The 20,574-nt window shown below is 45.9% G+C and overlaps 1 protein-coding gene across 1 annotated transcript in view; it reads left to right on the top strand.

The window, feature by feature from the left end:
* LOC126419423 (probable G-protein coupled receptor Mth-like 3) overlaps positions 1-17,911 on the top strand; it is a 274,477-nt gene extending 256,566 nt beyond the window's left edge. The window contains exons 10-11 of the mRNA XM_050086611.1: positions 16,182-16,408; positions 17,877-17,911. Coding sequence (XP_049942568.1) covers positions 16,182-16,408; positions 17,877-17,911 — 262 coding nt within the window. The remainder of the gene's footprint in view (positions 1-16,181; positions 16,409-17,876) is intronic.
* The last annotated feature ends 2,663 nt before the right edge of the window (positions 17,912-20,574 follow it).

The following is a 20,574-nucleotide window of genomic DNA, read 5'->3' as shown; positions in this document are numbered from 1 at the left end:
ACAACCATCTGCACGAACAGTTCGACGACGTTTGCAGCAGCATGGACTATCAGCTCGGAGACCATGGCTGCGATTACCCTTGACGCTGCATCACAGACAGGAGCGCCTGCGATGATGTACTCAATGACGAACCTGGGTGCACGAATGGCAAAACCTCATTTTTTCGGATGAATCCAGGTTCTGTTTACAGCATCATGATGGTCGCATCCGTGTTTGGCGACATCGCGGTGAACGCACATTGGGAGCGTGTATTCGTCATCGCCATACTGGCGTATCACCCGGTGTTATAGTATGGGGTGCCATTGGTTACACGTCTCGGTCACCTCTTGTTCGCATTGACGGCACGTTGACAGTGGACGTTACATTTCAGATGTGTTACGACCCGTGGCTCTACCCTTGATTCGATCCCTGCGAACCCCTACACTTCAGCAGGATAATGCACGACCGCATGTCGCAGGTCCTGTACGGGCCTTTGTGGATACAAAAAATGTTCGACTGCTGCCCTGGCCAGCACATTCTCCAGATCTCTCACCAATTGAATGGTGGTCGAGCAACTGCTCCTCACAATACGCCAGTCACTACTCTTGATGAACTGTGGTATCGTGTTGAAGCTGCATGCGCAGCTGTACCTGTACACGCCATCCAAGCTCTGTTTGACTCAATGCCCAGGCGTATCAAGGCCGTTATTACGGCCAGAGGTGGTTGTTCTGGATACTGATTTCTCAGGATCTATGCACTCAAATTGCGTGAAAATGTATTCACATGTCAGTTCTAGTATAATATATTTGTCAAATAAATACCTGTTAATCGTCTGCATTTCAACCTGGTGTAGCAATTTTAATGGCCCATAGTGTAATTTATAATTAATTAGTTATTAATAATTCTTTAGTAAATATAAAGGTGACAAATGTTATAAATGTTCAATGTGACCACTGTTGTCTGCACGGCAAACATCAACGCAGTATCCAAAATCGTCCCACACACGCGAAACCGTATCTGCTGTTACTGAGTCCACGGCAGCAGTGCTCCGGTTCCTCAGATAGTTCAGAGTGGTTGGTAGAGGCCGGACGTAAAATGCTTCCTTCACAAAACCCCATAAGAAATAGTCACAAGGAGTGAGATCAGGAGATCTCGGTGACCAGGACTGCAGAGCCAGGTCCTCAAGTCCCATGCGGCGGATACAGCACTAGGGAAGGGAATCATTCAAAAAGCCTCGTACATCACGGGCCAATGGAGCGGAGCTCCATCCTGTTGCAAAATGAAGTCGTGGGAATCTTCCATAACTTGCAGGAACAGCCATTGTTCAAACATGTCAAAAATGGTTCAAATGGCTCTGAGCACTATGAGACTTAACATCTGAGGTCATCAGTCCCCTAGAAGTTTGAACTACTTAAACCTAACTAACCGTCAGTGACTTAATCTGCAGCTGACCAGAAGTAGACCGGTATATTTTGCGTCTTGTGAAAGAACGGAGCGTACCGAGATCGTAACTGCTGTTCCACACACATCTAAGTGCACAAGATTTCTCCAAATGCGCGCATGTCGGGGAGCTTGGCAACCCTTATCGGTGTGTAGTAGTAGGTATGAAAGTGTTGTGATGTAATAGCAGACAGTTAAGAAGAACAAGGACAAGCACAAGAAAGAGGTGGTTTTTATGCACAATCGAGTTCCAGACGGATGGAGTTCGAAGCATTTTACGTAAATCAATTCTAATGAATTGTTCTAGTGTCTGGGATTAGTACCGGGAAGCTATTGGTATGAGAGAACACAAACACATGCACTCCTAAGACTACGCGGTTCTGTACTTAAAACAGGCTATAATGTCTGATCGTTGCAGTTTCCGACCTATTTGTCGTGTGGAGTGCAAGGCTGTTAATATTCTAATGCAAGAAATATATTTCCAATGTATGATATTCATGCTTCTTGGCGGTTTCTCTACGATAAAATATAGTGACAAACTGTAAAATGAAAAAAAATCACTTTCTTAAAACATCGATTCTGTGTGATACATGCAAAATACAGGTTTCCAGAGGTGTGTAGCATCCACTGTTCACATCAGAAATTATACTGTGCTCGCAGCATTCCTATGTAAAATGATCGTTAGTAATGGAGAATACCTCTTACAAAGAAACAGGTAAACGCATAGCACTGTCGTTTGACATGTGAAATTACACGCCATGCCGCCATTAATTCTGTGAACAGGACATCTGTCAAGCAGATGTATACACGGGGATTGCAGTGACTCACAAACACCTGTCACTACTGGTGGTATGTTCGGTGGTGTTCTCTGCGATACATAAATGGCCCATGCTACACGATCGAAAGATTTTTACTAGTGTGATTCTGTGTGAAAGGTGTTTTATGATAAAATTGCTTGTGCAATCAGAATTTTAAAAAAGTGATCGATTTAATTACTTCTTACAAGACCTGCATCTACCCAGACTGCAGGGAATGATGACCAAGAGAATTCCAACCCCTGCAAAGTAGTTTTTCTTATATTTAGACAATAAACCCTTGAACTGAAACTTACTGGCAGATTAAAACTGTGTGCTGGACCGAGAGTCGAACTCGGGACCTTTGCCTATTGCGGGCAAGTGCTCTACCATCTGAGCTACCAAAGCACGACTCACGACCCGTCCTCACAACTTCAATTCGGCCAGTACCTCGGCACCTATCTTCCAAGCTTCACACAAGCTCTCCTGCGAACCTAGCAGAACTAGCACACCTGGAACAAATGATATTGCGGAGACATGTCTTAGCCACAGCCTGCAGGATGTTTCCAGAATAAGATTTTCACTCTGCAGCGGAGTGTGCGCTGATACGAAATGTCCTGACAGATTAAAACTGTGTGCTGGACCGAGACTCGAACTCGGGACCTTTGCCTTTTGCGGGCAAGTGCTCTACCATCTGAGCTACCAAAGCACGACTCACGACCCGTCCTCACAACTTCAACTCGGCCGGTACCTCGTCACCTATCTTCCAAGCTTCACACAAGCTCTCCTGCGAACCTAGCAGAACCAGCACCCCTGGATGAAAGGATATTGCGGAGACATGGCTTAGCCACAGCCTGGGGGATGTTTCCTGAATGAGATTTTCACTCTGTAGCGGAGTGTGCGCTGATACGAAATGTCCTGGCAGATTAAATCTGTGTGCTGGACCGAGACTCGAACTCGGGACCTTTGCCTTTTACAGGCAAGTGCTCTACAATCTGAGCTACCAAAGCACGACTCACGACCCGTCCTCACAGCTTCAGTTCGGCCAGTACCTCGTCACCTATCTTCCAAGCTTCACACAAGCTCTCCTGCGAACCTAGCAGAACTAGCACTCCTGGAACAAAGGATATTGCGGAGACATGGCTTAGCCACAGCTTGGGGGATGTTTCCAGAATGAGATTTTCACACTGCAGCGGAGTGTGCGCTGATACGAAATGTCCTGGCAGATTAAAACTGTGTGCTGGACCGAGACTCGAACTGGGGACCTTTGCCATTTGCGGGCAAGTGCTCTACCATCTGAGCTACCAAAGCACGACTCACGACCCGTCCTCACAACTTCAATTCGGCCAGTACCTCGTCACCTATATTCCAAGCTTCACAGAAGCTCTCCTGCAAACCTAGCAGAACTAGCACTCGCGGAAGAAAGGATCTTGCGGAGACATGGCTTAGCCACAGCCTGGGGGATGTCTCCAGAATGAGATTTTCACTCTGCAGCGGAGTGTGCGCTGATACGAAATGTCCTGCCGGATTAAAACTGTGTGCTGGACCGAGACTCGGACTCGGGACCTTTGCGTTTTGCGGGCAAGTGCTCTACCATCTGAGCTACCAAAGCACGACTCACGACCCGTCCTCACAACTTCAACTCGGCCAGTACCTCGTCACGTATCTTCCAAGCTTCACAGAAGCACTCTTACGAACCTAGCAGAACTAGCACTCCTCGAAGAAAGGATGTTGCGGAGGCATGGCTTAGCCACAGGCTGGGGGCCGGCCGGAGTGGCCGTGCTGTTCTAGGCGCTACAGTCTGGAGTCGAGCGAACGCTACGGTCGCAGGTTCGAATCCTGCCACGGGCATGGATGTGTGTGATGTCCTTAGGTTAGTTAGGTTTAATTAGCTCTAAGTTCTAGGTGACTGATGACCTCAGAAGTTAAGTCGCATAGTGCTCAGAGCCAGAGCCACAGCCTGGGGGATGTTTCCAGAATGAGATTTTCACTCTGCAGCGGAGTGTGCGCTGATACGAAATGTCCTGGCAGATTAAAACTGTGTGCTGGGCCGAGACTCGAACTCGGGGCCTTCAACACGGCCAGTAGCTCGTCACCTATCTTCCAAGCTTCACAGAAGCTCTCCTGCGTACCTAGCAGAACTATCACTCCTGGAACAAAGGATATTGCGGAGACATGGCTTAGCCACAGCCTGCGGGATGTTTCCAGAATGAGATTTTCATTTTGCAGCGGAGTGTGCGCTGACACGAAATGTCCTGGCAGATTAAAACTGTGTGTTGGACCGAGACCCTAACTCGGGACCTTTGCCTTTTGCGGGCAAATGCGCAACTATCTGAGCTACCAAAGCATGACTCACGACCCGTCCTCACAACTTCATTTCGGGCAGTACCTCGTCATCTACCACCCAAGCTTCACAGAAGCTCTCCTGCGAACCTAGCAGAACTAGCACTCCTGGAAGAAAGGATATTGCTTAGACATGGCTTAGCCACAGCCTGGGGGATGTTTCCAGAATGAGATTTTCACTCTGCAGCGGAGTTTGCGCTGATACGAAATGTCCTGGCAGATTAAAACTGTGTGCTGGACCGCGACTCGAACTCGGGACCGTTGCCATTTGCGGGCAAGTGCTCTACCATCTGAGCTACCAAAGCACGACTCACCACCCATCCTCGCAACTTCAATTCCACCAGTACCTCATCACCTATCTTCTAAGCTTCACAGAAGCTCTCCTGCGAACCTAGCAGAACTAGCACTCCTGGAAGAAAGAATATTGCGGAGACATGGCTTAGCCACAGCCTGGGGGATGTTTCCAGAATGAGATTTTCACTCTGCAGCGGAGTGTGCGCTGATACGAAAGGTCCTGGCAGATTAAAACTGTGTGCTGGACCGAGACTCGAACTCGGGACCTTTGCCTTTTGCGGGCAAGTGCTCTACCATCTGAGCTACCAAAGCACGACACACGACCCGTCCTCACAACTTCAGTTCGGCCAGTACCTCGTCACTTATCTTCCAAGCCTCACACAAGCTCTCCTGCAAACCTAGCAGAACTAGCACTCCTGGAACAAAGGATATTGCGGAGACATGGCTTAGCCACAGCCTGGGGGATGTTTCCAGAATGAGATTTTCACTCTGCAGCGGAGTGTGCGCTAATACGAATATCCTGGCAGATTAAAACTGTGTGCTGGATCGAGACTCGAAGTCGGGACCTTTGCCTTTTGCGGGCAAGTGCTCTACCATCTGAGCTACCAAAGCACGACTCACGACCCGCCCTCACAACTTCAATTCGGCCAGTACCTCGTCACCTACCTCCCAAGCTTCACACAAGCTCTCCTGCGAACCTAGCAGAACTAGCACGCCTGGAAGAAAGGATATTGCGGAGACATGGCTTAGCCACAGCCTGGGGGATGTTTCCAGAATGAGATTTTCACTCTGCAGCGGAGTGTGCGCTGATACGAAATGTCCTGGCAGATTAAATCTGTGTGCTGGACCGCGACTCGAACTCGGGACCTTTGCCTTTTGTGGGCAAGTGCTCTACCATCTGAGCTACCAAAGCATGACTCACGAACCGTCCTCACAACTTCAATTTGGCCGGTACCTTGTCACCTATCTTCCAAGCTTCACACAAGCTCTCCTGCGAGCCTAGCAGAACTAGCACTCCTGGAAGAAAGTATATTGCGGAGACATGGCTTAGCCACAGCCTGGGGGATGTTTCCAGAATGAGATTTTCACTCTGCAGCGGAGTGTGCGCTGATACGAAATGTCCTGGCAGATTAAAACTGTGTGCTGGACCGAGACTCGAACTAGGGACCTTTGCCTTTACCGGGCACGTGCTCAACTATCTGAGCTACCGCAGCATGACTCACGACCCGTCCTCACAACTTCAATTCGGCCAGTACCTCGTCACCTACCACCCAAGCTTCACAGAAGCTCTCCCGCGAACCTAGCAGAACTAGCACTCCTGGAACAAAGGGTATTGCGGAGACATGGCTTAGCTACAGCCTGGCGGATGTTTCCAGAATAAGATTTTCACTCTGCAGCGGAGTGTGCGCTGATACGAAATGTCCTGGCAGATTAAAACTGTGTGCTGGACCGAGACTCGAACTCGGGACCTTTGCCTTTTGCGGGCAACTGCTCTACCACCTGAGCTACCAAAGCACGACTCACGACCCGTCCTTACAACTTCAAATCGGCCAGTACCTCGTTACATACCTCCCAAGCTTCACACAAGCTCTCCTGCGAACCTAGCAGAACTAGCACTCCTGGAAGAAAGGATATTGCGGAGACATGACTCAGCCACAGCCTGGGGGATGTTTCCAGAATGAGATTCTCACTCTGCAGCGGAGTGTGCGCTGATACGAAATGTCCTGGCAGATTAAAACTGTGTGCTGGACCGAGACTCGAACTCGGGACCTTTGCGTTTTGCGGGCAACTGCTCTACCACCTGAGCTACCAAAGCACGACTCACGACCCGTCCTTACAACTTCAAATCGGCCAGTACCTCGTTACATACCTCCCAAGCTTCACACAAGCTCTCCTGCGAACCTAGCAGAACTAGCACTCCTGGAACAAAGGATATATCGTAGACATGGCTTAGCCACAGCCTGTGGGATGTTTCCAGAATGAGATTTTCACTCTGCAGCTGAGTGTGCGCTGATACGAAATGTCCTGGCAGATTAAAACTGTGTGCTGGACCGAGGCTCGAACTCGGGACCTTTGCGTTTTGCGGGCAAGTGCTCTACCATCTGAGCTACCAAAGCACGACTCACGACCCGTCCTCACAACTTCAATTCGGCCAGTACCTCGTCACCTACCCCCAAGTTTCACACAAGCTATCCTGCTAATCTAGCAGAACTAGCACTCCTGGAAGAAAGGATATTGCGGAGACATGGCTTAGCCACAGCCTGGGGGATGTTTCCAGAATGAGATTTTCACTCTGCAGCGGAGTGTGCGCTGATACGAAATGTCCTGGCAGATTAAAACTGTGTGCTGGGCCGAGACTCGAACTCGGGGCCTTCAACACGGCCAGTAGCTCGTCACCTATCTTCCAAGCTTCACAGAAGCTCTCCTGCGTACCTTGCAGAACTATCACTCCTGGAACAAAGGATATTGCGGAGACATGGCTTAGCCACAGCCTGCGGGATGTTTCCAGAATGAGATTTTCACTCTGCAGCGGAGTGTGCGCTGATACGAAATGTCCAGGCAGATTAAAACTGTGTGCTGGACCGAGACTCGAACTCGGGACCTTTGCCTTTTGCGGGCAAGCGCGCAACTATCTGAGCTACCAAAGCATGATTCACGACCCGTCCGCACAACTTCAATTCGGCCAGTACCTTGTCACCTACCACCCAAGCATCACAGAAGCTCTCCTGCGAACGTAGCAGAACTAGCACTCCTGGAAGAAAGGATATTGCGGAGACATGGCTCAGCCACAGCCTGGGGGATGTTTCCAGAATGAGATTTTCACTCTGCAGCGGAGTGTGCGCTGATACGAAATGTCCTGGCAGATTAAAACTGTGTGCTGGACCGAGACTCGAACTCGGGACCTTTGCCATTTGCGGGCAAGTGCTCCACCATCTGAGCTACCAAAGCACGACTCACGACCCGTCCTCACAACTTCAATTCGGCCAGTACCTCGTCACCTGTCTTCCAAGCTTCACAGAAGCTCTCCTGCGAACCTAGCAGAACTAGCACTCCTGTAAGAAAGGATATTGCGGAGACATGGCTTAGCCATAGCCTGGTGTATGTTTCCAGAATGAGATTTTCACTCTGCAGCGGAGTGTGCGCTGATACGAAATGTCCTGGCAGATTAAAACTGTGTGCTGGACCGAGACTCGAACTCAGGACCATTGCCTTTTGCATGCAAGAGCTTTACCAAATGAGCTACCCAAGTACAACTCACAACCCATCCTCACAGCTTTCGTGAGTCGTACTTGGGTAGCTCAGATGATAGAGCACTTGCCCGCGAAAAGCAAAGGTCCCAAGTTCGAGTTTCGTTCCAGCACACAGTTTTCATCTGCCAGAAAGTTTCATATCTGTGCATACTCCGCAGCGGTGTGAAAATCTCATTCTGAAAGCCGTGAGTTTCCTGCCATGAGATCCTTCCTCTCCACCACAGAGCCACCAGTTTCCAGGTAGTGGAGAGGAGGGAAGAGGGCGAATGGGAGTTTTATCAGAGGAGGAGGGGTTAATTAATTGATCGATTTAACTAACTAGTCAATTAGGCTGATGAGAGTGAAGGTGTACCTGTACCAGCGATTGGGTGAGATGGGTGGGGTTGTAATCGATTTCCTGAATACTTCTTTAAATAAATAAATAAACTATATTCAGAACACTGCCAACAACCCCATAAATTGTTTAAATAAACAATATTCCACACTTTGTCTGAATTGCTTGAACAATATTATTTACACTGCAACCGATTTCCTGACAAATTCTTTATCTAATTCAATAAACCACATTCCATACACTGCCACAAATAATTAAACAATAAACTGTACATTGTCCAGATTAATTAAACAATATTCCATACACTGCAATCGAATTCCCCCTTAATGACCAATCAATAGTCTTTTTCCCACCAGATTCCGGGAGGGGGAGGGGTGGGCTCTAAGAAGTGTCCCAGAAATCAGATTTACTTAATTGATTGATTTAATTAATTTGTCACTCAAATTGATATCAAAAGTGTGCTTGTACCAGCGAGGGGGAGGGTGGTAGAGTTTGACGTTCCCTGAGAGATTGGGTGGGAGGGATAGGGGTGGATAGGTTGAGGAATTGTCGATCAAACGGAAGGGTCCCGTTAGCAGAACAGTAGGTTAATGATCTTCCACTCAAAGGAGAACAATAGTTTTGCCCCTTAGTGCATACCTGCTCCTAATGTAGGCAAACCGCACTAACGAAATGCATAGTTTGTCGCACTACTAGCAGATACTGGTGGTAAGCCGAAAATGTCAGTTTGTTCTGGTCACCATTTGTCATTCCCACGCACCTGCACACCAAACATAATCGTTCTAGGAAACCAGACATATATTTATCACTGCAATTACAACTAAATATTACGATTACAGCCCCAATATAGTGATTTTTGACAATGAGCAAAATGTCAAAACAAGTCTCCTCCTGATGGGTGTGGCTCTGGAACTATCAGTATCTATATCCTCCTTATGACTGGACATAATTTTCTAGATAACATTTTCTGCTATCGATGCACTGAATCGCAGTCTCCCACATCAAATCTGTACCTCCCTTATGACAGGAAATAGTCACTTTCTTTGCACATGTCAGAACAATGGTCACAGTAACTTCACACTCCAACACATTCTTCATAAGCCTACTGATGATAACGAATCTATCACACGTCCCATATTAAGTACAAAACTTCGACCATAACTGAATGCAGTTGACACTGAACATACTGAGGGAAAGTCCCCGATGGACGGACATGCCGTATTTGTTTTTGTTGCGAGTGGTACCAGTGTGTCTTAGGAAGAGAGACGCATTTGTCATATAAGCGACCAGTTATTAAAAACAGATCACAACAGCTGCTGTATGTTATTGTCACCCTGCATAAAAAGCGGTCTTGGTTCTGCAGGGGGGCACAATGATATCCATGCAACAAACTACACAAGCTGTGGTACGTTAGCCGGCCGCGGTGGTCTCGCGGTTCTAGGCGCGCAGTCCGGAACCGCGCGACTGCTACGGTCGCAGGTTCGAATCCTGCCTCGGGCATGGATGTGTGTGGTGTCCTTAGGTTAGTTAGATTTAAGTAGTTCTAAGTTCTAGGGGACTGATGACCATAGATGTTAAGTCCCATAGTGCTCAGAGCCATTTGAACCATTTTTTGTGGTATGTTATTGCTTGTGAATGAAGTGGCCTTCCACACAAATACCGCGACATTGAGTATAAGTGTGACCACTGGGATGTATATTAACAGGCCAAAAGCGAAGCTGCACGTCGCTGGCGGGGTAAGCTCGTAATAAAATCACGACTCTCATCGAATTTAGAAAGTGACTCAGCTAAGCAACGTGGTTTTAGGGAACTCCCTCATTCCGCTTCTAGATATTTCTCATGCTAACAAAGATTATTTGTAATTCACTCTATCTCAATGCAATGTAGGCAGTGTAACAGAGGTTCTGCGATGTATCCACTGGGTTATAGGAGAGGGAGAACGATGGTTGACTGAGAATGATCACATGCAGTAGATAGTGTTATGTGACGAATCATTTAAAAAATGCAACGCTAGATTGACATCATAAGAAATGTACAATATCCTATGACCAGGACACTGGCTTTTCAGATCTATAGTGTTACACTCTGGTAGATATGCTATCTGCATTTTGGAATCAAGACCATCTATTCAACCACATACTTACGTTGGATCCTATAGAGAAGTCTTTTAATGATTACAGCCACTAGTGAATCATATTTAAGGCATTCTTATATCTCGAAACGAGTTCCCTTTATCTGCTAAGGACTCCATACAGCAAAAGTCCAAAGTGGTTTTAGACAGTCTCTCTGCATCTTGGAACTGTTCATCAGTCCCTCCTCCGTCCTCCTTGCAGCTTTGTCCATGTGATAGTCCCAATTTAAGTCAGAACTGAACCGAAGTCAGAGAGAGTGATATCTGCCACCTTCTGCTACCCACGGAGAATCAGGATAAGCTAAGTTATTGCGACAGGACCATGTTTAGACCACTAAGTGGAAATGGGAACATGTTGCAGCTCTGCGAACTGTGTACAATGCGTAAGGACAGCGCCAAACAAAGCTTTCTCCTGTAGCTGTAATTTACAACTAGGTTCATCTGTTTGCCCTGTGCAGAACTGTTTAGGTCTTTTAAATCCTAACAAACAGTATTTACAATGTGCTTCGCTATACTCTCCACCAATCAGAACCATGTCGTTTCAGCTAACAAATACCACACAAACAGTTGCTGCATGTTTTTTAACAACATTTTACTGTATGTCAATTGAGGTAATAGAGATACATGCAAGCTCACTGCTATCTTTGATGCTTTCCTGGAAAAGAGAACCATCTGCCTCTAAATTGACTTGCATGTGCGTTAAATGATGACTGAAAGTGGATGGAGTGATCGGTTGAGATGGGGACATAACAAGGTATGATTTAATGGTAGTCTGATGACGCATTCTAGAGAGAGGGAGATGTTGCTGCAAGCCACTTATCATGCATTTCACCATTTTTTTCTGTTGTTCTGTCAGGGTGTATCAGTTGTGTGGTATAACCTGCATTTGACTTATATCAACTGCATGTCCTGTGTGTGACTTAAAGCACTATCTACCTGCGATCGTTAACCCCAAATCTCTTCATACTACAGTCAATTGAGGAATTCCACCTCATATGCTCTCTGGTGCTGGTGTTGTGAACTAGATCAGTTGGTCTCCAGGCCTTAAGGTGAACACACGAAATTTGATATTCCCGCCAATTAATTCGAATTTCCTGCCATTTCTATTTAATTTCCTGCCATTTCCTAGGGGGTGGATTTAGGTTAGTGGAGGTAGAGCAACTGACATACTTTGCCACCAAAATTTGAATTCCCTCCATGATATGTGCGACATTGCTACATCTATGCCCGCCCTCTTGCATCCACCATCTTGAATAAATTTAGCAACAATGCAAAATGGGGTGATGCCTGGTTTGTTCCACTACTCATCACAACATAAAAACAGGCTGCACATGTGCATTATTAACTCAAACGGTAAAATATACAACATCACAAGCCGGCGCATCCACCATTACCGAGATACAGCTGAAAAATAGGAAGCCGCTGCCATCACCTACCAACGATAACATTTATTTAAAGCGTGATGCTCAGCGCCAACCATACTACCCTCTGTCATAAAATCTTTGAGAAATTCTGGTCCTTGACAATTCTAACTTAAAACTACCTCTAAGCTGCAATCTGAATGGAAATAGCATGCGTAAATCATATGTCACTAGCTGACATATGTTTGTGGCTACTGGTGAAACATCTGATGTGCATGTGGATGAATTTATAAGATTATAAAGTTTGTTTTATCGTTAAACTATTTTAAGTTTAATGGTAAGTTTTATGTACAAGATAAAGGTTTAGCAATGGGATGGCAGACATCTTCTTGAATAAGAACGAAACAGCTTTTTTAAAGGTAAATGTTAAGTACAGTTCCAAGATATGGATGAACAGAAGACACGTTGATGATGTTTTCATAGTATATCAGGGGACCAAGGAAAAAATAAATGGGTTGATGAATTACTTCAATAAGATGCTTAAGGACATAGCTTTTAAAGTAGAGCATGTGCAACCAGGAGTCTTAAATTATCTGGACCTGAGGATCGAGAATAAGAATAATATGCTCGAGATACGGATTTTTAGGAAACCCACGTTCACAATGGCGATTATTGGTAAGCTGTCCTCATAAGCATAAATAAGCATTTTTCAAAAAATTTTCATTTTTCAAAAATTAGCATTTTTCAAAAATGGTATGCTACCCTCATAAGCACAAATCAAAATTTTTCAATAATACGATGCACAGGACTAATTCCATACCTCTAAAACTGGAAAACAAGAAAGAAGAAATGAAAAACCTTAAACAAATAGCGGTCGAAAATGGCTTTGAGTTGTGTTTGAAAGGTCGATTGGATGTAGTAGTTAGGCATGGTAACCAGAAAAACGGCAAAAATCCAAAGAAATATAGAGTCATGCCATATTTGGATACCATCTCACAGAAATTAGCGAGATTTTTTTAACAGGAAAGGGTTTAGAATTGTTTTCAAGATGGACAATAAATTATGACAGAGGCTGAGCATAAGATGGACACAGATAAGACTTAGATGAGGAAATCGAGAATGAATGAAGTATAATGTCAGGATTGTGTAGTGAGATATGTGGGGCAGACGGGACGCAATTTTAAAGTTACATTTAAAGAGCAGAGTAATAGAGAGAACGGTTCGTCAGATGCAGAAAAGCATATCAAGAACGAGCAACATTCGTGGGGGAATATAACAGAAAGAACGACGGTGGTTGCTATCAAATTTAGACGAGGTAGAGATTTGTTATGCCTAGAAGTAAGAGTGCATCTCCGTTTTAAATGAGAGGAAGGAAGTGTCTGAAGGGCATTTCTGAACACACGTTAGCAGTATCCACCCTAAGAAGCAGCCACCAATATATTTTACCTAGTGACATAGGAATTACGCATGCTATTTCCGTTCGGGCTGCAGCTTAGAGGTAGTTAGAATAACATAGTGACAGACAGGCATTTCTCAAAGATTTTATGGTAGACGGTAGTGTAGTTGGTGCTGAGCAGTAGGCTGTAAGTAAATATTATCGTTGGTAGGTGATGGCAGCGGCTTTCAGCTTGCAGTTGTTCCTCGGAAACGGTTGATGCACCGGCTTGTGATGTTTAATGTTATGTGGTTTTAAGTTGTGAGGGGGCCTGAGGCATAAAAAGTTTTTAAGGTAGGTTATAACACAGGACGTCTGTAACTCTTATTTGTCTGTCGGAATAAGGAGGATTGTTTTATCGGGTTTCCTCGCTTTCTACCATTTGAAAGCGGGATAATATTGTCCCGAAATATGTTGTGGGAATGATCACACGATTGAAAATTGTACTGAAAATCCTCTATATTGCTTGAATAACAGTTGTATGATGGCTTCACATCGGTTACCTACAATAAGCTTGTCCGGCTTCTTGTGAACTTTCGTTCTGCAGTAAGGGATCATTAAGAGGTAGGATTCATGGAGGGCATCGAAAAAGTTCAAGTAAAGTTTCTTCGTTTTTTATTATTATGGAATGGAAATAGGGCAATAGTCTCGCGGACATGTTACGGGATTTGGAGTGGCAGTCATTCGAATATATGTCGTTTTCGTTGCAGCGAGATTTTTTCGAGTGAGATCTCCTCGCGGAGTTTAAATCATCCACTTCTCCTCCGAACGTCAAAATATTTTTTTGACGCCCACCTTCATAAGGAGAAATCATCATCGTGATAAAATAAGTCAGAGCTTCCACGGAAAGATTTACCTATTTATTTTTTCCTTGCGCCATTAGAGAGTGGAAGGGTAGAGAAACAATTAAAAGTGATTCTATAATCCTCTGCCAAACACTTAGACGTGAATTGCGGAATAATCTTGTAGATGTTGATAAGATGCTCATCAAATGCCAGTAGCAAATGCTACAAGAGAGGCATTGTGCACTATAGAGAGGTGAACTGTCAAAATTCTGAGATCGTAGAATGTAAGAAGATTCAGGCAACTTATTACTTTCGCCCAGATACAACTCGCAATATGACCATGACGTGAAATTAAAGCTTACACAAAGATTTACTTAGAGATGTTCTTCCCACACACCATTTCTGAATACAACAGTGAAGAGGAGATATAATAGTTGTACTAGATCTTACCTCTGCCACACAACAAGGTAGCTTCGAAATATAAAAGTAGGTGTAGATGTAGATCGTTTATGTCGATTTTAGATGCAGATGTAGAGTTATTATGTCGATGTAGATTTTCGATGTAGAAATAGATTTTTGACGTATATACAGATATTTTGTGGTTTTCATGTAGATGTAGATTTTTGATGTAATTGTATACTACCGGCCATTAAAATTTCTACGCCACAAAGAAATGCAGATGATAAACGGGTATTCATTGGACGAATATATTATACTGTAACTGACATTTGATTACATTTTCACGCAATTTGGGTGCATAGATCCTGAGAAATCAGTGCCCAGGGCATTGAGTCAAACAGAGCATGGATGGCGTGTACAGGTACAGCTGCCCATGGAGCTTCAACACGTTAGCACAGTGTATCAAGAGTACTGACTGGCGTATTGTGACGAGCCAGTTGCTCGGCCACCATTGACCAGACGTTTACAGCTGGCGAGAGATCTGGAGAATGTGCTGGCCAGGGAAGCAGTCGAACATTTTCTGTATCCAGAAATATCCGTACAGGACCTGCAACATGCGGTCGTGCATTATCCTGCCGAAATGTAGGGTTTCGCAGGATCTAATGAAGGGTAGACCCACGGGTCGTAACACATCTGAAATGTAACGTTCAATGTTTAAAGTGCCGTCAGTGCGAACAAGAGGTGACCGAGACGAGTAACCAGTGGCACGCCATTCCATCACTCCGGGTGATACGCCAGTATGGCGATGACGAACACACTCTTCCAATGTGCGTTCACAACGATGTCGCCAAACACGGATGCGACCATCATGATGCTGTAAACAGAACCTGGATTCATCCGTAAAAATGACATTTTGCCATTCGTGCACCCAGGTTCGTCGTTGAGTACACCATCGCAGGCGCTCCTGTCTGTGATGCAGTGTCAAGGGTCTCCGAGCTGATAGTCCATGCTGCTGCTAACGTCGTCGAACTGTTCGTGCAGATGGCTATTGTCTTGAAGACGTCCCCATCTGTTGACTCAGGGATCGAGAAGTGGCTGCACGATCCCTTACAGCCATGCGGATAAGCTGCGTGTCCTCTCGACTGCTAGTGATACGAGGACGTTGGGATCCAGCACAGCGTTCCGTATTACCCTCCTGAACCCACCGATTCCATATTCTGCTAATAGTCATTGATCTCGACTAACGCGAGCAGCAATGTCGCGATTCGATAAAGCGCAGTTGCGATAGTCTACAATCCGACCTTTACCAAAGTCGGAAACGTGATGGTAAGCATTTCTCCTCTTTACACGAGGCATCACAACGACGTTTCACCAGGCAACGCCGGTCATCTGCTGTTTGTGTATGAGAAATCGGTTGGAAACTTTCCTGATATCAGGACGTTGTAGGTGTCGCCACCGGCGGCAACCTTGTGTGAATGCTCTGAAAAGCTAATCATTTGCATATCACAGCATCTTCTTGCTGTCGGTTAAATTTCGCGTCTGTAGCACGTCATCTTCGTGGTGTAGCAAACTTAATTGCCAGTAGTGTAGATGTGAGTCGATGTGAGTCGCCACAGAAGGTGTTCTCCTTTGCAGGCTTTCGCTGTACCTCAAACTGTTCGGTCTAACGGGCGTAACGTGGCTGATGGAGATCGTGTCGTGGGCAGTGGGCGGACCTGCCTACGTGTGGATCGTGACTGACCTGGTGAACGTGATGCGGCCGGCGTTCATCTTCTACATCTTCTGCTGCAACCGCACCGTCGTGAGGCAGCTCCGCAGCAAGCTACCCAGCAGCTGGCCCTGCGCACTTGCGCCCTCCAAAGGTACAGAGCGGCCAAAGCACGTCGTCACACACAACTTGGCAAACCAATATACACTCCTGGAAATTGAAATAAGAACACCGTGAATTCATTGTCCCAGGAAGGGGAAACTTTATTGACACATTCCTGGGGTCAGATATGTCACATGATCACACTGACAGAACCACAGGCACATAGACACAGGCAACAGAGCATGCACAATGTCGGCACTAGTACAGTGTATATCCACCTTTCGCAGCAATGCAGGCTGCTATTCTCCCATGGAGACAATCGTAGAGATGCTGGATGTAGTCCTGTGGAACGGCTTGCCATGCCATTTCCACCTGGTGCCTCAGTTGGACCAGCGTTTGTGCTGGACGTGCAGACCGCGTGAGACGAAGCTTCATCCAGTCCCAAACATGCTCAATGGGGGACAGATCCGGAGATCTTGCTGGCCAGGGTAGTTGACTTACACCTTCTAGAGCACGTTGGGTGGCACGGGATACATGCGGACGTGCATTGTCCTGTTGGAACAGCAAGTTCCCTTGCCGGTCTAGCAATGGTAGAACGATGGGTTCGATGACGGTTTGGATGTACCGTGCACTATTCAGTGTCCCCTTGACGATCACCAGTGGTGTACGGCCAGTGTAGGAGATCGCTCCCCGCACCATGATGCCGGGTGTTGGCCCTGTGTGCCTCGGTCGTATGCAGTCCTGATTGTGGCGCTCACCTGCACGGCGCCAAACACGCATACGACCATCATTGGCACCAAGGCAGAAGCGACTCTCATCGCTGAAGACGACACGTCTCCATTCGTCCATCCATTCACGCCTGTCGCGACACCACTGGAAGCGGGCTGCACGATGTTGGGGCGTGAGCGGAAGACGGCCTAACGGTGTGCGGGACCGTAGCCCAGCTTCATGGAGACGGTTGCGAATGGTCCTCGCCGATACCCCAGGAGCAACAGTGTCCCTAATTTGCTGGGAAGTGCCGGTGCGGTCCCCTACGGCACTGCGTAGGATCCTACGGTCTTGGCGTGCATCCGTGCGTCGCTGCGGTCCGGTCCCAGGTCGACGGGCACGTGCACCTTCCGCCGACCACTGGCGACAACATCGATGTACTGTGGAGACCTCACGCCCCACGTGTTGAGCAATTCGGCGGTACGTCCACGCGGCCTCCCGCATGCCCACTATACGCCCTCGCTCAAAGTCCGTCAACTGCACATACGGTTCACGTCCACGCTGTCGCGGCATGCTACCAGTGTTAAAGACTGCGATGGAGCTCCGTATGCCACGGCAAACTGGCTGACACTGACGGCGGCGGTGCACAAATGCTGCGCAGCTAGCGCCATTCGACGGCCAACACCGCGGTTCCTGGTGTGTCCGCTGTGCCGTGCGTGTGATCATTGCTTGTACAGCCCTCTCGCAGTGTCCGGAGCAAGTATGGTGGGTCTGACACACCGGTGTCAATGTGTTCTTTTTTCCATTTCCAGGAGTGTACTTAAGCACCGCTTGCCTCATGCTGTAGTAATATAAAGAGATTTCTCTAAATTATACACCTATTTGTGCATATCTTTCACCACTAAAGATTAGAGCCCACAGATCCTCTCTTACACCTAACCAATCACCTTTAATGAGTCAACATTACAATGTATATAGCACATGAGCAATATACACTGATGAGCGAAAAGTTTATGATCACTTGCTTAAAACCGCACACATTTTAAATGCAATACTTTTGCTGTTTTGCGTGTCCTTAGGGGGTTTCCGGAGGTATGTGGCACCTAATATTTACGAACAGGTCTCGCAGTTCCCGATAATTACCGGGCGACGCCTGATAGCATAGCAGATGTGTTGCATAGGGCTCAGATCATTCAAGAGCATTTCTTAATTTAGGAATGTTGCTACACTGTCGTTTGTGACACCAGCAACGTTTAAACACTACGGCTGCACGAGAAGAATACGACAAGTGCCATAACTTGATTTCGCAGAAACTTCGCTGAGTGGAAGAGGAGTCAAAAAAAAGAAAAAAGAGAAGCGAATATTTGTCTGGGCTTTTCCCTAGATACTCGATCGTTTCTCAGAAACCGACGCTCAGAGTTTTGAGGTACTTTATGATCCTTTTATCGAGAAAATAGTTTAGCAGAAAAGATGGCACAGTGACAAACCGTCGCAGTTTTACTTTTCTACATGTACATCTACACACATACTTCGCAACCCACCATACTGTGTGTGGCGGAGGTTACCTCGTACCACAACTAGCATCTTCTCTTCCTGTTCCACTCCCAAACAGAACGATGGAAAAATTACTGCCTACATGCCACTGTACGAGCCCTAATCTCTCTTATCTTATCTTTGTGGTCTTTCCACGAAATATAAGTTGGCGGCAGTAAAATTTTACTGCAGTCAGCCTCAAATGCTGGTTCTCTAAATTTCCTCCGTAGCGATTCACGAAAAGAACGCCTCCTTTCCTCCAGAGACTCCCACCCGAGATCCTGAAGCATTTCCGTAACACTCGCGTGATGATCAAACCTGCCAGTAACAAATCTAGCAGCCCGCCTCTGAATTGCCTCTATGTCCTCCCTCAATCCGACCTGATAGGGATCGCAAACGCTCGAGCAGTACTCAAGAATAGGTCGTATTAGTGTTTTATAAGCGGTCTCCTTTACAGATGAACCACATCTTCCCAAAATTCTACCAATGAACCGAAGACGACTATCCGCCTTCCCCACAACTGCCATTACATGCTTGTCCCACTTCATATCACTCTGTAATGTTACGCCCAAATATTTAATCGACGTGACTGTGTCAAGCGCTACACTACTAATGGAGTATTCAAACATTACGGGATTCTTTTTCCTATTCATCTGCATTAATTTACATTTATCTATATTTAGAGTTAGCTGCCATTCTTTACACCAATCACAAATCCTGTCCAAGTCATCTTGTATCCTCCTACAGTCACTCAACGACACCTTCCCGTGCACCACAGCATCATCAGCAAACAGCCGCACATTGCTATCCACCCTATCCAAAAGATCATTTATGTAGATAGAAAGTGACAACAGACCTACCACACTTCCCTGTGGCACTCCAGACGATACCCTCACCTCCGATGAACACTCACCATCGAGGACAACGTACTGGGTTTTTTTGCTCCCCATGTTCGATACCCGATTATTGTTTTTATTTTCGTTTTTAATTTAACTATCCATGTCCGTACGAGATTACTACAAGAATATTTTCCAATGTATACTGAAATAACGTTGTCCTTATTCGTCTACTAATTTTATGTCTGATGAATGACTTTTTAAAAAATCAATAAATCAACGAGAAAATTATTTTAAATTGTTTTCAGTTTAATTCCTGTAGCGTATTTTCATTCATGATCAATAACAGGCGCCAGTTTTCGGTAAAGCGATCCGCTATGCGTGGTTTGCCACGAAGTTATTGGGAATGCGTGAAGTCTTCAACAACGTTAATGATTTTTCTTTCTCTAGATGAGATTCGTATGAAGAAATGTTACTGTGGCAAACTTCCCTTCACACGTGGTGTTTGGAATGTTTCTGCGATCAGTATCGTCCTAGGGAATGCAGAAAATGTTCCTGTAGAACAAACATAAGCATAAACTATAGGAATTCATATAAGAACTGTCATAAGGACGAAATATAGCAATAAGAGAATTTAAAAAGATTGTAGCCCCTGATATTACCAAACACTTATCATATACAACAAATATATGACACTTATTACGATAAACCAGTTGTGATTTCACAATTAATGTAAGCCCTTGCACCCCAAACTTGGTTAGAAACATTCGTGTACTAGCCTTGTATAGACGTGGAAGGATGAACGAAAAAACAAATAAAAACAATAATGGGGCTTCAAATGCGGGGCGAAAATTTGAGAGGCCGCGACGCCAGCCAGTGTGCCACAATTATGTCTGAGATTATCGCCCGCTATATAAAAGACATTTCAATTACGTCAAAAACCTTGAACGTCGTTTTCTCAGAAACGGTCGAGTATCTATGGAAAAGCTAAGACACGCGTTCATTTATTTTCACTCCTCTTCCAATGAGCCAAGTCTCCGGGAAATCAGGTTATGGCACCTGCCATGTTCACCTCATGAATGTTCGCAAATCTGTTGTTTACAATTGTTAGTTCAGGTTACCACCGTAGCCACTAGGCTGA

Source organism: Schistocerca serialis, chromosome 9, assembly GCF_023864345.2.
Source record: "Schistocerca serialis cubense isolate TAMUIC-IGC-003099 chromosome 9, iqSchSeri2.2, whole genome shotgun sequence".
NCBI classification, from domain to species: Eukaryota; Metazoa; Arthropoda; class Insecta; order Orthoptera; family Acrididae; genus Schistocerca; species Schistocerca serialis.
The sequence above is the reverse complement of the archived record's forward strand: the minus strand, read 5'-3'. Positions and strand labels throughout refer to the sequence as shown.